A 16,811-nucleotide genomic window follows, 5' to 3' on the forward strand; every position below is an offset into this window, starting at 1 on the left:
TAAGCAGCTGCGTAGGAATATTTCTGATCGATTGGTGATAAAATTATTGAAATTGGTTTAGGGGCAGCTGAGTTATTAACGTTCGAAATCTTTCATAATATTGTTGCATGTTCCATATTCGGTTTTCACAAAGTATACCCCCATACAGAAATCCAGACGTAGTCCTACGTCAAAAAAAATGAAGATAATAGTTTCTTTGAGTGCCTTTCGATGTAAGTTTTTTTCTGCGTTTCATATAATAGGCAAACATAAGCATTCCTAACATTTGAAATATGAATCCACTTCCTGCATTGCTAGCTTCGTGATCTGTGTAAAAACAGAATGGTTTTCGATCACAGATTAGCGTTTTTAATGTACAAAGCTCTGAGTTGAGGGTTGGGCAATATTCGCCGTTTGGATTGGTAACTCAGAAACAGCCGTTGACGTTTAAATTGCTGTCATGAGCTACGTAAAACAGGAGTTACTGATAGTGGGAACCTTCCAAAAGTGTTCTAAATGCAACCTAAATTTATACTTCCAGCAATAATAACGTACGGATATGCATTTTACTCCTGCCATCCAGCGAAAAATAAAAAAGCTATTTTGAGAAGATTTTTTGTGAAATCATTTTATCGATGATCAATGTATATTTTCACTCGATGTTTTCCGTAACATCAAGAAGATTATTCAGACTAATGAATGCACTAAAATAGAATGTTTGATTAAAATGAAGTGACCTCATGAAGCTATTACTCCACGTTCCCATATGTAAATCCGAAAAAATCAGAGCTTTCAGGATTGCGTTTTATAGGGTTACGTCACGGGATTTTTATCAACAACAAAATCGAAAACCTCTCTAAAAGAAAGCTATGATTTACCTTATTCTAGGAATAGAGTCAAGCAATGTAAGTCGTTCGACACCGATGAATGATTTGTCTATTCCTGCGTGTTTATTTTATGATACTGATCCAAGAGCTCTGTGATTTTTTAAATCAATTGTACTGATGCTACATAAAATAATTGAGACATGCGATCGAAATGTAGACTCTCAGAGGGGACAGAGTAGCTCTCGGCAAGATTGATAGGAAATGCAACTAACATTCAATGTCATACATTTTTGGTTTGTGTGTTCTAATATAATGATCCATATTCCTGTCCTAGTTTCAATTTTAGTCACTGAGCTTTAGAATTTCATAAATTGACCCTAGGGGAAAACCAGCTGTGCTCAGAGTAAATATATTTACACTGAGTAAAATAGAATAGTTACTCAATATTACTCAAAGTAAGTAGTCAAAAACTAATCACCAGTATCTTTAAAGATTTTAGTGGAAAGTAGCAACAAGTTGTGATCTGTTAGCGATAAATTATCGGGTTCTTGATTATTATACAAATTATAATTTTTTTTACTATCCAACAACAATTTTAGTCTTTTAATTTTGTTGAACCTCTGTCCGTTAATGAAATCCCTTTATGAAGACTACTACTTTTTTACTACTTGCAGGCTTCATCAGTGCCAAGTACTGGAGCTGGAATAATCAACTTTGCATAAATATTGTGTTTTATACACAGATTTTGGTTTCTTTAAAATTGTTAACTAAAACAATGTTTAATTTAAAAACAGATGAATTTCGATTATTCATTCGTAGTTTGTTATTCGTTTGTAAGACACTTTAAGGATGACCACAAAAATCAGGTTGCTGAGTTGCTGCGCGTGTTGAACATTGAGCAGCAGTCTTAGCTACTCAAAAATCAAAAGCTGTCTTACCCTCAGAATTGACCACTTGATCTTCAATATTTCAGTTCTTCCGGAGAACCAACCCGGGGTCAAAATGTTCCATATTCCGGTCATAGATTTGAATTAATCTTCCTTATTCTGCGCCGCGAGTGAGGTGAGGTGACTCGCTGTCATTAGTGAGGTGACACTCCGTGTAAATCAAATTGAGCGTCACCTCACTCGCGTTGACTTTTGTCACCTCACTAGTAACTCCTACTAATTCATTGCAAAAACGAAATAATAATTTATGGATAATTGATCACATGTACCTACATGACATTCACTATAAGAAGATCCGGTTGTTAGCACTTTCAGCCACTTCTCTTCGGTTGTTCCACGAACGTGACTGTCGAATACGTATAGTACAATTTGGTTCACAAGCTGATAGGAATTGCGGCCCCTTCTTCCTGTCTTCTTTTTCTTCCTCCTTCAGTTCAAATTTAGACAGCTTTCAGTTATGGAAACCACAGAACGGAGAATATTGAGCACGAAATGAAACATAATGGATGTGGTGATTAAGAATCGTCTTGATGTTCTAGATGAGAGCAGTCGGTGTTCAATAATTATCATTATCGGTTATATCATGCCGATATAAGCATTAACTTCTCCAGAGGATCATCGTCCATCGTTTCAAACATGTTTTTCACTCTCATTGGTGGAAAAATGACAGCACAGCGAACACAATATGACCGATTAGTTGTGAACCGCGTAATACATAAAAGGGACATCTCTGATTTTGGTGTGATTGTTTGGATGACAAACAGAGAGTAAAATTTCATCTTTACCGAGGGGGCAGCATATCCACAAAAACATCTTGCATACGGGGTGAATAGGGACCGTGGAAGCAGGGGCGGTATATGCTGCCAAATTAGTCTACTGAAAATCCATCAATGAGATGTAAATATGTAAGGCTCAGTGAATCTCTCATCTCTTTAGGCTCTGAACCATTTGGTGGATTATTTTAACTTTTGGTTAAAATTTGACAGATGGAAAGTTATCGATTAACCCTGCTATCCGAGCGTGGTTATTTCTGACAGACAAGAAGTTAAATTTTGACGACCGTGGCTCGAAAACCGGTCGATCGACAGCACGGGGATTTTCGAACATAAGAAATAACTTTCGAAATGTCACTTTTAACTACGAGTTAAATTTAACTCGGCAAATGGTTCACAGCCTTAGTTCTCCTGCTGTTTAAACGGTTGAACGAGTGGTACGTCAAATTCTGTCATCCATTTAGGCTGTGAACCATTTGCCGAGTTAAATTTAACTCGTGGTTAAAAGTGACATTTCGAAAGTTATTTTCTATGTTCGAAAATCCCCGTGCTGTCGATCGACCGGTTTTCGAGCCAAGGTTGTCAAAATTTAACTTCTTGTCTGTCAGAAATAACCACGCTCGGATAGCAGGGTTAATAAATAACTTTCCATCTGTCAAATTTTAACCAAAAGTTAAAAAATCCACCAAATGGTTCAGAGCCTTAATCAGCCAGAGAACGAAAGAGATGATAAATTGACTGGGCCTCACCTGTTTACGCTCATTGATTTTCCATTAGTGAATTTGGTTCCAAACATAAACAAACCATCGTTGCCTACGGTTCCCCCCCCCCCTTGCTTTGTTGTCGTTTGGAAACAGCTATGCGAGGTAGGCGACGATTGTTCGTATTTGACAGTCACCACCCCCCAGCGTGAAAGAGGACAATAAAATAGACAGATTTTTCTTCCGACTGTTTCATTTTAGTATTCTTCTTTGCTTCTACGACCTCGGGGCAGAAATAGTTCACCAGTTCACTGGAATTCAAACAACGTAAACAAACAAACTCGTATTGAATTTAAATATAATTTATTTTATATAGAATATTAGCAACTAGTTTTAAAACACATATAGCGGAGTTTAATAAGGCCAAAAATCAAGGGGAAAAAGGCCTAACATACACAGCAAAAAACATTCATTTACGTAAACTTGTATTTCGTTTCACGCAAACGAGCAACTTGTAGGCAATATGGGCTTTTGTATATAATATTTGCAACATTTTATGAAATGTCTCAGAACTTTACACGATTTATAATGTAAACTTATATGAGATGTGACGCTCCTTTTATGTGCATCATATTGAACAGAATTTTATACTACTTTTTCGAACTGTGTATGATTAAAAAAAGGCTGCAGAACACATCTTCACAGAGGACCACCAGCTATCGATGGAGGACATCACGGTTTTACGATGTTCTATTGATCAGAAAAGATTAATAATATCAATGATTTCACCGTGCACAAATCAATAATAGGTTTGTTCTGATGCGTTAGTTCATTAGCTACAATATAAATCCTGTTAGAGCGCATGGTATGACTATTTACGCAGCTAATTGTTCTCAAAACAAAAGGAGCGCTCCTTGCGAATTCCATTTTTCTACGTTAATCCGTAGGACGAAGAAACTCTAATGGCGTTTCAATACGTTAGGATGGAATTGAAACTCGTAGAACAAATTTAAAATCAAGAAACAGTATTAGATTTTAAGCAATATCTCAACAATTCGTGACTCTTTATCAAATCCAAGTGAATAAACTTAGAAGTTATTTTTGACAGAAATATTCCATTTTTCCAACTCGTTCAGAAAAGATAGGTAAAACGCGTGTTGTACTTAGTAGGATGGAAATTAGATCAAAAACCCTATTCCTAAAAGTTATATTTTTTAATCCTCTAACAAAATCACTTAATGATAATTCTTGCGGAAAAACTGCATTCCATAATGCATTTAGCCATATTTTATGAGTGTGCAATAATTGGTCTCTGAGACCAATATATATTGCTGATGAACTCTGGAACTGTTTCGTGAATCACATTCAAAGGTTTCTTGAGGAATTCCTACTTCAAAAACGTTTTCAATCACGTTAAAACGTTAAATATCAAACAGCACAAGCTTAGCTGTGCAACAATTGACAAATTGCCCTACGTGCAATGAAACCAACAAACATTGGAAGCAGAATAAGAACTTATTCAGGCACAGATATGCTTCTTCAGATAAAAATGTCTTATTCTGCTTTTAATCAGCTCAAATTCTTTGTTGGGAAGTCAGCATTAGCTACCGATAATGTTATGGTCAATTTATCGTTCATAGGTTACCGAAGTTAACATTTAGCGGATTATCTGATATTGAAGCTAAACTATGCCTCCACTGCAGTACACACTAGCATACTAGTGGTGCCAAAAAAGTCATTTTGTCCATTTGACAACTGTTTTTGTGGCCCACACGACTTTTATTAGTCTTATAGTAATTAAGAGCTAGCCTTAAATCCTCTCCTTCCCTGTACATACATTACACCTCCATCACCACATCACTTCACCATGTTCCATTTTTTTGTCCTGTATTTTCAACAACTGTACGGTGATGCATCGCAATGCTACATCGAAATTAGAGGTAAACCAGTTTCTATACAGATAGGATTACTTCATGACTTGCTTGCCCACCAGATTGCCTCATCCGCACTGAGTCGTTGTTCTCAGTAGTATCAAGTTCATAGTCATGAGCATTTCAAGCGTTGAAAAGTGTCCCACCTCGTACGATGAGTACAATTTCACCCTTGCGGACTTGTACCGAAAAACCGCTCTAGAAGAGCTCCGTGAAAGTGATGAAATTCGTGATCAGGCCCTACGACAAATACGCGGCTGGATCGCAAAGAATCCCACCATCCAACGGTGTCGAACGGATGGACCGTTTCTGTTGAGATTCCTTCGCGCGCGAAAGTTCAACCACGTTGCGGCATGCGAAAATCTGGAGCGCTATCTGGCACTGAGACAGACCGTGGCCAGTTGGTTTCAAAAATTGGACACTAACGAAGCGTGGGTGGAGGAGATAGTGGATGATTGGCCCATACTTCCGCTGGGGTACGACGACCGGGGACGGTTGGTCATTTTGATCAAGATGGGCAACTTCAACGTGGAACGTTTTGGCAACGTCGATCAGATACGGCTGATGATGATGATCCTGGAAAGTTACTACGACGAAGAGAAGATACAGATTGCGGGATGTGTTTTCGTGTTTGAGGATACCGGGTTGACGATGAGCCACGTAGCTCAGTGGTCCCTGACGGACATTAAGCGGTTCATTGACTGTGTGAATCATACCATTCCGCTCAGGATTAAGGAAGTGCATGTGGTGAATTTGCCGCGGTATGCGGTTGCTGTTGGGGAAATGTGCTTGGGCTTTGCGAGTACCAAGCTGAAGGAGCGAATCCATGTTAGTACCGGTTGGACAGGGCGGATTTAAAAAAAATACTAGGTTCTGATAAAGAGGAACAATAGACAAGCCTGTAGCAGCTGGTAACAGCGAGCAGCGTGCCAATGTTGCATGTCATCTTTGTCAACAACAAACACATTGCAGATAGTTTAGTTATTTTTTTGGTGTGAATTAAAAGCACGCGTTGAAATCAGTGTTCGACTGATTATTGTGGTTTAAAATAATAACTACTGATTAATTTATCGTCTTAAAAACTGGTGTGGACAAGCAATGAAACTTTTCTAAAAATAAGCTAACTGCAATAAACTCAAACACACACAAGTAATCTTCACCGTATGAAAAAATCATGTAATTTCCTGCGATATAGGTACAGCACAGAGAACAGACATGGAGGCTCGAACAAAATTTCTCTAAAAACTTGTGTAAAGATTCCTATTCGACTTAAGCGCCACTAACGGCGACTTCCCCACTTAAAAAACCTCTTTGACAACATGATGGCGCTGGCGTTGCACAAATTACACTAGACACTAAGTGCTAGTAGCGCCAAGTGGAAATTTTCAACAGAAAATTTATCGATACTAGCGCCAAATTGGTCGAAAGTGGAAAATTTATAGAGAAAATCAGGAGATGCTAACACCACGTAACGGCGACGCTCCCACTTATTTTACACAAGTTTCTGACCGAACTTGAACGTCTGTTCTCTCTGTTCTCTCGCACGCGTTATTAACGCTACATTTGGTGTAATTTTACACGACATTTCATATAAATTTAAGTGCTATATTTCATAAATTTGCAATATTGTATGCAAGCTTTTGAGCAATTTCGATGTTTATGCCAAATATAGATCAAAATTAAATTCAAAACTATTTTCTGTGTTGATCGAAGATAATCGTTTTGCAGCATTGTCTGCAGTCTGCACCATCCAACAGTTAGACCACAAGTAATCAAACGTAACTCTCTCTCCCCAATCGCCACTCACGCATTTAACATTCCTTTTAAATATTATTAGTAATGCGAATCCCTCACCACAGCGCTGGCATCGGACCACTATGCATTTTCTATCAATTCTATCGAACTTGTATGCAACATTGTTTGAGACTTGGCAAGCAAGCTTTTTTCCTTGAATACCTCGCGAGACGTCGTTAGTGAATTCCGTGACAATATTTGTAAAGCAGAGTTTTTGAAACAGTTACGTCTGTTTGTCTGTGGTTAGACCAACTGAAAAGCACTTCACAATGTTGCTGATGCTCATATACTTTGATATTCTTCCCTATCATTCGCAGTGTCACCGTTCGATGGATTCTCTGACGAAGGTAGTAGCCCAATCGCTGTTACCCAAGGAGTACGATGGGGAGGTCCCAATAAACGAGTTCAAAAAGCAACTTCGCGAACGACTGAAACTGCAACGTGATCGCATCCTAGCCCTGGACCAAATGGTAGTCGATCAGTCCAGATTTGCTTCACTTTGGAAGGACAGCCATGCGGTGGGCGATGGACAAGATGACAGCTTTGGAGTGGTTGGTAGTTTTCGAAAGTTGAATGTTGATTAGCAGTAGTGTTTGGTTGGAAATTTATTTTATAAGATTTACTGGAACTTGTTGTATGTATCGATATATGAAATGATAGTAAAACCACAGATAAACAGACGAATCTCCTTCTCTTTATTCGTGGTATACGAATTTATCGTACATTTTAAATATTATTATTTTCGCGAATCCTCTACCGCAGGCATCAAATCACTTTGACGTTTCCATACATCGTATGAATGCAATATTGTTTCTGTGAATAGCTGGCGAGATGTCGTTAGTGAGTTCTGCGACGATATTTTTTATGGAAAATTTATGAAAAGAAATGCGTCTGTATGTCTGTGGTAAAACTGTCATAATACTCATAAAAAGAGACATCTATTTTTAAAATGTATCAGAATTAAAAAGCTGTACCAATAAACATTTATATATTTCGCATAATTATTATTTATAAAAAAGGCCAATGTCTGTGGGGGCTGTGCTCATGCATTTCTCTTAAGTTAAGCCCTAGCCAGTGTTTATACACAGTAAAAAATAAATTTTAATATTCTATCCAAGAGGATGCACTTCAGTCATGTCGAAAATCTCATGTAATTTTTATGGCAACACAAATAAACAAATGCAGTAAAAGCAACGTAATGACAGTTCATACACTGTATTAATGATAATTTTGCCTTTTTTCGCAAGTAAAATTACACCATATTTTCGACACGATTGAAGTGCATCCACTTTGTTCTAATATTAAAATTATTTTTTTGCTGTGTAGATCACTGCTCATCTCCCCATTTACGTTGCAGCTCCGACACAATTTTCGTGACTACCCGGCATTCCAGGTGCCCTCCTCTCGGTACATTTCATCGACGACATTCTCCCTTCGCACTATTTCAAATCTAGGACAGTCGAAGACCATAAAGACCACGTGCTCCGGTGTTTCCTCCACATTTACGCACTCTAGACGTGAAACTAATAATTCTAAAATTGAACGTTAAATGCGTATGATAAAACTATAATCAACAGTAAGTCAACTGAAACAAAAATACTAATTTTTCATGATAACTAGACATTTCTAAAGTTGTCGGGGCTTCTCTGAAGTTATTTGAACTACCCTAAAGATCTCTGATCTTCAATAAAGTACTCTAAACATCCCTAATTTGTTCAGACCTTTTTAATAGATCCTGCAATTTTCTTCAAGTTGATTGAACTGTCTTGATGTTCAACGATCTACGCTTAAGTTCCCGCAGTTGTCATGAAGTTTTTGAAACTGCCTTGAAGGTTCCTTGAAGGTTCCTTGAAGTTCTTTTAAAATCTTTAAACTTCCCTGAATTTTTATAAAAATTTCTCTAACGTTTTATCAATTTTCCTGAATTTCATGGATCTTCCCTGAAACCCCGTTATTTCCTTGACTTTTTTTGAACATTCCTGCATTTCTCGGAACTTTCCATAATTCTTTGAAACTTCATGAAAGTTTCATTAATTAATTATAGACGTAATTCTTTAAATTAGTTATCCTTAACAATATCGTCCCGAAACTCACCAACGACCGAGGGGGCGTCACATCTAAATCTCAACTCTAGATGCTCGAAAAATCTCACACTAGCAAATCAATCTTCGAAAAATCTTTTTTCATTTCTCGCATCTACTTGCATCACGCATCATCTTTTGACGTAGGAATGCGCCTGTTATTTCTATATGGAGGTACACTTTGTGAAAACCGAAAATGGAACATGTAACGAAATTATGAAAGATTTTGAACGTTAATAACTCAGCTGCCCCTGGACAAATTTAAATAATTTTATCATCAATCGATCAGAAATATTTCTACGTATCGATAACAATGCTTTTGACTATTGAAAAAGTGGTAAATGTTAAGCATTGTTCAAAAACGTCGAAATAACTAACAAATCCACCAATTACGTACATGCATATGCTGCTTCCCCAACACAGTCATCAGAGAATCGTTTCTAGACGAAACAAGTCAAAGTGGCATTCGCCTCCGATCTTCGGGCGTGTGTGAATAGGGGGATGCAATTGCGTAAAATCGTACATACTCATCGCCATATTTAGAACCACACGCCTCAAACGAACACACAGAATGCTCTCCAAAGTTGTAATCTTGTAACCAAACTTGGAAGCAGGGGTGCAAGTGATTTTGATCGATTCTCTTCATCGACTTTCTGTTTTGTTAATAACATATTTATTGATACGTTTGTTGTTCTGGATGATAGAAGAGCATAGCAGAAAAAATGTAGTGTGAAATAGGTTAGTGAAGCCATGGTCATCAAAATAGGATTAACTTTCGAAGAGATTTAACTTTCACCCCTTTCCCGAGCAAAGCTGGAGATCAAATTGAAATCAAAATTTGCTGTTATGATATATCTTATTTTGAATACTCCAGTTGATCGCATTTTGGTTGAATTAACGGTTAACACAGCAAAAACGAGAGCACAATATTACACTGTTGAATCTAACGAAAAACTAATCCTGCTTTCAATGAAATCAATTTGATTACTGCTTTTGCATTCGCAATATTTAACTGAATACGGGCCAGGCGTAAATGGTTAGCATCACTGCTTCTCACGCTTAAAGACTTGAGTTAAAATCTTACCCGGACAAGTCACGAATGACCTGAAATAACCAAATAATCAAAAATCGTTAGTTCAATGACACATGAAATTAAATTAAATTTTCAACAAGATGTTAGAGCAAAACTTGAAGTTAAGTTGCTTTCATTTAAAAAAAACTCTTGATTACACAATGAATGCACAATATGATATCAGATTTATGTTGCGACAATTGAAATCAAAATGAGTTTTCATTATGATAGAAACTTCAAACTTTAATATCGTTTTGATTTCATTTTGTTAGACTTTGCTCGGGTTGCTTCTAATTCCCTTAATTCAGTCGTCGTCATAGCAATGAAAACTAGCATCGCACCGCTTTGGTTCTTGGATTACACTTGCTGGTTGCAATTCTGCTGTTCGACATTTTCGAAGGACCACTAAAATGTATGAAATTACACTATTTTCTAGAAATGCCTAGATTAATTAATCGTAAAGATTTTTCCAGCTATTCGATTAAATATTTATCAAATGTTCAATTATTCGAGCGTGTACCCGACATACCTTCTTATTTCTACTCGTTTGATTTAGTGCAGTAGAGAAAATAAATAAAAGTACTAATTTATCTGAACAGGCATAGAGAAGAACCATGACGTGAAACAGGATCATAAATTCGCCGAAAAAAGTGTTAAGCGTCTTTCTGCTAAAGGCTAAGATTTACCAACTTGTTGAGAGAAGGAATTTAACGAGAAAACTAAAAAGGAGAGGTGCTTTAGCTGGGCGGATACCGATATTCTGTGGCCTTCCAACCTGTCGCAGATACCAGTTCAACCCCTGTCCAGCAGCAGACGGACCGAGACTTTTGCGAGTGCCCAATCATTGAACCGAAGAATATGGAATTGTCCGGTCCGATTTGATGATCCAGCTGCTTACACGTCATCTTCATTTTCCAAAGGCTTTAAGCCTGTACTACCATCGGTCCTTTTCAGGGCTTACAAGATTTTCCAAAAGAGTTAAATTTCTGAACATTTCCTTACCAAAATTCATATCAAAAGGTTCTTTTCAGGGCAATCATAGTCATATTAAAGAGTATAAGCAGAGAGAACCCCGCTCAAATTCCTCTTCCTACACAAAACACAAGCTCCTGCTGCAGTTAATAAAAAAAAACATTTATTACATAAGACCACGTAGTCTTACGTCACCATTGCGTACAACCCCATAGAGCTGTCCCTTGTAGTTTTTGCAGGAAATCTTCAAAATCGTCAACAATCTTCTTTCTATCTACTCAGCGTGCGCACAACTAACCACACCAAAACAAAATCTTTCCTGCATCGTAGATAGGGTCATCCTTCTTGCTAACGACATCTCGCGAGCTATTCGCGGAAAAAAACTTGTTTGCCAAGTCTCAGACAATGCTTGCATTCAACAAGTGTGTTAGTAATTAACGAAAGAGAGGTTGATGAAGAAAATCGATGGGTCTATTTGAAAAGTGAAGTGAGATTTGTGATCTAAGAAACTTGAAGTGATGGAGCTTATCAGCCATTTTTGAACTCTTCAAGGAATCACCTTAAGATCTTAAACTCAACGGAAATTTTGTTGACTTCTGTGAAGTTGATGGAACTGCCCTGACGTTCTCAAAGTGTTTTGGAAATTGCTCTAAAGAGCTCTAAACTTCTCTACACTGAAAATATGAAGTAATGAAATTGGGTTGTTAGCGGAATGCTAAATAAAACAGCAAAAGGGTTTATCTTCCATTTAATTCCACTTAATTAATTTTGGTATCCATGACAGATACGTATTTCGACTACAATGTGCAGTCTTCATCAGTGTCATTCCCACTGGGAATGACACTGATGAAGACTGCACATTGTAGTCGAAATACGTATCTGTCATGGATACCAAAATTAATTAAGTGGAATTAAATGGAAGATAAACCCTTTTGCTGTTTTACTGAAAATATGTTTTTTTGTTAATTCTCTTACGCTCGTTTTGTAAAAATGGGTTTCGTAGATAAAACACATTTTTCCTTATTTTGTACGAAACATTCGTATTGCCTGTCATCTGGCAAAATGCCTTATTCGTACAATACACGAATTGAATTTTGTATGGACCAGCTGCTCTTCCTGTCTTCTAAGGTGCCTGTTCATATTTGAATTGCTCCTGTTGTTGATGGTGGTGATGTGCTGAAAAGCTGTTACTGCTGTTGTCATCCTGCCAATAATTGTTGTTGCTGTGAGTGATGCTGATGTAAATGCTGGTGATGCTGGAGATGGGATTACAATATTTAAGGGACGGACTTTAAAGATAAAAAATCGTCCATCTCAAACCTTTGTAGGGGTAAGCGGTGTGGGACAACGACCCATTGGCATTGTATGTTATTTTATTCATCAATAACCACAGGCAAGTATGCTCACGTTACGAACTATGCACTTTCTGAATCGTCTATTGCTTCCAGTTGCTTCATACCACCACGTTTTTGTGTGGAAAACAATATTGCCAGCGTTATTCGACCATCCAATCCAGCCGATAAGCCATCTGCTATTCCTATCGAATTTATGACAACGGGGCGCATGCAGCAAAGCATGGAAGCCTCTAGTCCTTTAGGCAAAGTCGAGCACGTCGCCGTTTCCAGAGTCTACTCAGCATCACGTTCCTGCCATTAAAGTCTGTGCCTGAAGTAAGATTAGAGGTCTTCCAGCCTGCACTTCCAGACTGACTGCAGAACAATTTCTTTCCCTGAACTTCCACTCGTTTCCAGCTCGCATCGTGGTTCTACATTAGCGGATGGCGTTGAAACGTTTCTAAACAGCAACGCCACTGACATTCCATCAAGTTTTACCGGCTCAAGTTACGGAAGCATTACGGAAATTTATACCCAAACTAACACCCTTGGGAGTCAACCCGATCAACAAATTGCATCGCTTGGAATCAAATCAAAACCAAATCCGTCTGAACAGTTCATCTCTATTTATTATCAGAACGTCAGAGGCTTACGGACCAAAATTGTTCAGCTACGCTTACTACTGTCTGGCTGTGATTATGACGTGCTAGTTTTCACAGAGACTTGGCTACGAGAAGACATCGGCAGCGCGGAAATCTCTTCGGATTATACCTTATTCAGATGTGACCGCAGTGAATTGACCAGTCAGTACTCGCGTGGAGGAGGAGTGCTCGTCGCGGTCAAAAACAACATCGTTTGTGAACCTGTCACTTTGCCGAACTACGACCAACTGGAACAAGTGGAAGTTTGCATAAGGTTGGGGCATCGTTCGCTTTACATCGTCACTATTTACCTTCCGCCGATTTCATGCTCCGACTTATATTCAGCTCATGCTAAAGCAGTTCAGCATATGTCAATCCGTTCTTCAGAAGGTGACATTATTCTATCACTGGGTGACATTAACCTGTCGAATTTGCGCTGGCATTTGGATGATGATATAAACATGGTTACATTCCCTCAAACGTTTCTTTGGAACAAGAACAATTCCTCACCGAAAATATGTTTGTTAACGGCTTCCAGCAGATAAACAGTTTCGTCAACATGAACGGTAGACTTCTCGATCTCGTGTTCGTCAACCTACCTGAACATCTAGACGTCATCGCACCCTCTACTCCACTGTTACCCGTTGACAATCATCACGAGCCATTCATTTTACTACTCGACGAGAGCAGCGACGATCTGGCTGCAATGGACGACCAAGACGAGAGTTTCAACTTCGATTTTAAAGCATGCAGCTACGATCTCCTAAACAACGCGTTTGCTGGTATCGACTGGGATCTTCTACTGCAGAACAGAACAGTGGACGCAGTTTTTTACGAAAATGTATGTACCTACCTCGGAAAAGGTGACCCATTACCTCAGCTTTCAGCAAACCGTGGTGTACTACCGAACTGAGACATCTCCGGAATAATCTCATGAAATCACGCAAACGGTTCTTCTTAACAAGGACTGATAGCGACAAAGTTAACCTCCGCGAAGTGGAAACGTCGTACAACGAACTTCTTTTCTCGTCATATAGAAACTATGTATCGGGAATTGAATCTTGTGTGAATTTGTTGCATCTGCATCTTTCTGGGATTTTATTAGGAAACAGAAATCTTCCACCCTGATTCCATGTAACGTTCATTACGACGGAACTCATGCTTGCACCAACACTGAAACTGCTGACCTGTTTGCGACGTTCTTCGAGAGTGTGTTTACTAATGTGCCACCTGTACTTCGACATGACAGCTTTGCCCATATTACTACACATAACATCACGCTTCCTGTTCTCCAGTTTTCTTCAGAGGAAATTCAAAAATCTCTTGAAGATGTAGAAACGAACAAAGGGCCTGGGACAGACGGCATTCCTCCGCTGTTATTGAAAAAATGTTCGTCCACACTAACATCTCCAATCGCTCGATTGTTCAACCGTTCACTGCAGGGCAGGACTTTTCCAACTGCGTGGAAAACGGCATCGATAGTACCAATCCATAAATCTGGCAGCTGTAATCGCGTGGATAATTATCGTGGGGTGTCTAAATTTTGCTGCCTAAGCAAGGTTTTGGAAAAGTTGGTCCACAAGGTCTTGTATAAAGGGTGATACGGTCAAAATTTGGTCAATATCAACTTGACGTATTTCTTTCAATTTTGCATTTAAAAAACCTGAACACCCCTCATTTTGAAGGTGTGTGTGTGTAGAATGTTGCTCCTATTTTGATTTTGGAATTCACTCTTCAGTTGTCAAAATGCCGTCCAAGCAAGAAGAGCAGCGTATCAAAATTTTGCTCGCGCATCGCGAAAATCCGAGCTACTCGCACGCAAAGTTGGCAAAATCGCTAAAAGTTGCCAAATCAACCGTTACAAATGTAATTAAAGTGTTTGGGGAACGTTTGTCGACAGCCAGGAAGTCTGGATCGGGGGGAAATCGAAAACCGGAAGCCGCTGAGACGACAAAGAGAGTTGCCGGTAGTTTCAAGCGAAACCCTAACCTCTCTCTCCGAGATGCCGCAAATAAGCTGGGTGTATCGTCTACAACCGTGCATCGAGCCAAAAAACGAGCCGGACTATCGACTTACAAGAAGGTAGTGACTCCAAATCGCGATGATAAACAAAATACAACGGCCAAAGCGCGATCCCGGAGGCTGTACACGACGATGCTGACGAAGTTTGACTGCGTGGTAATGGACGACGAAACCTACGTCAAAGCCGACTACAAGCAGCTTCCGGGACAGGAGTTTTATACGGCAAAAGGAAGGGGAAAGGTAGCAGATGTTTTCAAGCACATGAAACTGTCAAAGTTCGCAAAGAAATATCTGGTTTGGCAAGCCATCTGTACCTGTGGCTTGAAAAGCAGCATTTTCATAGCTTCCGGGACTGTCAACCAAGAAATTTACGTGAAAGAGTGTTTGAATAAACGTCTGCTGCCTTTCGTGAAGAAACACGGTTGTTCCGTACTGTTTTGGCCGGATTTGGCATCTTGCCATTACGGTAAAAAGGCCATGGAGTGGTACGCCGCCAACAACGTGCAGGTGGTTCCCAAGGACAAGAACCCTCCCAACACGCCAGAGCTCCGCCCAATTGAGAAATACTGGGCTATTGTCAAGCGGAACCTAAAGAAGACCAAAAAACTGCTAAGGGCGAGCAGCAGTTCAAGGCAAACTGGCTTTCTGCGGCGAAGAAGGTGGACAAGGTGGCTGTACAAAATCTGATGGCAGGGGTCAAGCGTAAGGCCCGGCAATTCGGATTTGGAAAAGCGGAAGCCTAACTGAATATTTTTCCTGAATTTTATACTAATTGAACTTGAAAAAGAAATTTAATTTGATTTTTTAAATAAACGATTTCACCGATTTACACGCGTTTTCCCTTAACCAAATTTTGACCGTATCACCCTTTAATGCCTCTTCCTCGATTATCTCGGAGAGCCAGCACGGGTTCATGAATCATCGGTCTACAACAACAAATCTGATGTGTTACGTCACCAAACTGTCTCGTGAAATTGAACAAAGAAGGCAAGTAGACGCGGTGTATATTAATTTTGCTAAAGCGTTCGATACTGTACCGCACATTCTAGTCACTGATAAAATGAGGCACATAGGATTCTCCGATTGGATAACATAGTGGCTTTTGTCGTACTTATCGAATCGAAATGCTTATGTGGTTGTTAACTTTGCACGATCCAATTCCCATGGTGTACCGCAAGGTAGCGTTCTCGGTCCTCTAATCTTCAACATTTTTATTAACGACCTGTGCATACTACTTTCATCATTCAAACTTTCCTTTGCCGATGATCTCAAAGTGTATCGCATCATTACCTCGTCTTTAGACTGTGACGCTTTGCAGGAGGATATAAACGTCATGCTTATCTGGTGCGGTGACAGCGGCATGCGCGTTAACAACAAGAAGTGCAAGATAATATCTTTCACTCGCTGTATCGGTCAAACTCACCATCAGTACTATATGGACGCAGAGAAACTCGAACGGCTAAATTCGATCTGCGATCTGGGAGTCACCATCGATTCAAAGCTGAGGTTTAACGATCATGTAGGGATTATATCAGCCAAAACTTTTTCGGTATTAGGATTCATCCGTCGACACGCTTCTGACTTCACCGATGTATATGCTCTAAAAACACTCTACTGTTCGTTGGTGCGCAGTATCCTGGAGTACGCTGCACCAGTTTGGTCGCCGTATTACGTAACACAGACTCTGAAGATCAAACGTGTGCAGAAAAGGTTCATAAGATTCGCTCTTCGTCAACT

The 16,811-nt window shown here is 39.3% G+C and overlaps 1 protein-coding gene across 1 annotated transcript; it reads left to right on the plus strand.

Moving 5' to 3' along the window:
- Positions 1-5,272: 5,272 nt before the first annotated feature.
- Positions 5,273-7,536, plus strand: LOC135705116 (clavesin-2-like). Its single transcript, XM_065226690.1, has 2 exons — positions 5,273-5,986; positions 7,270-7,536. Exons 1-2 carry the CDS (start codon positions 5,273-5,275, stop codon positions 7,534-7,536), a joined length of 981 nt encoding a protein of 326 aa, XP_065082762.1.
- Positions 7,537-16,811: the final 9,275 nt, after the last annotated feature.

The sequence above is a fragment of the Ochlerotatus camptorhynchus genome, unplaced genomic scaffold, assembly GCF_037179485.1.
Source record: "Ochlerotatus camptorhynchus isolate MF236.1 unplaced genomic scaffold, CSIRO-AGI_Acam_v1.1 ptg000257l, whole genome shotgun sequence".
NCBI lineage: Eukaryota > Metazoa > Arthropoda > Insecta > Diptera > Culicidae > Ochlerotatus > Ochlerotatus camptorhynchus.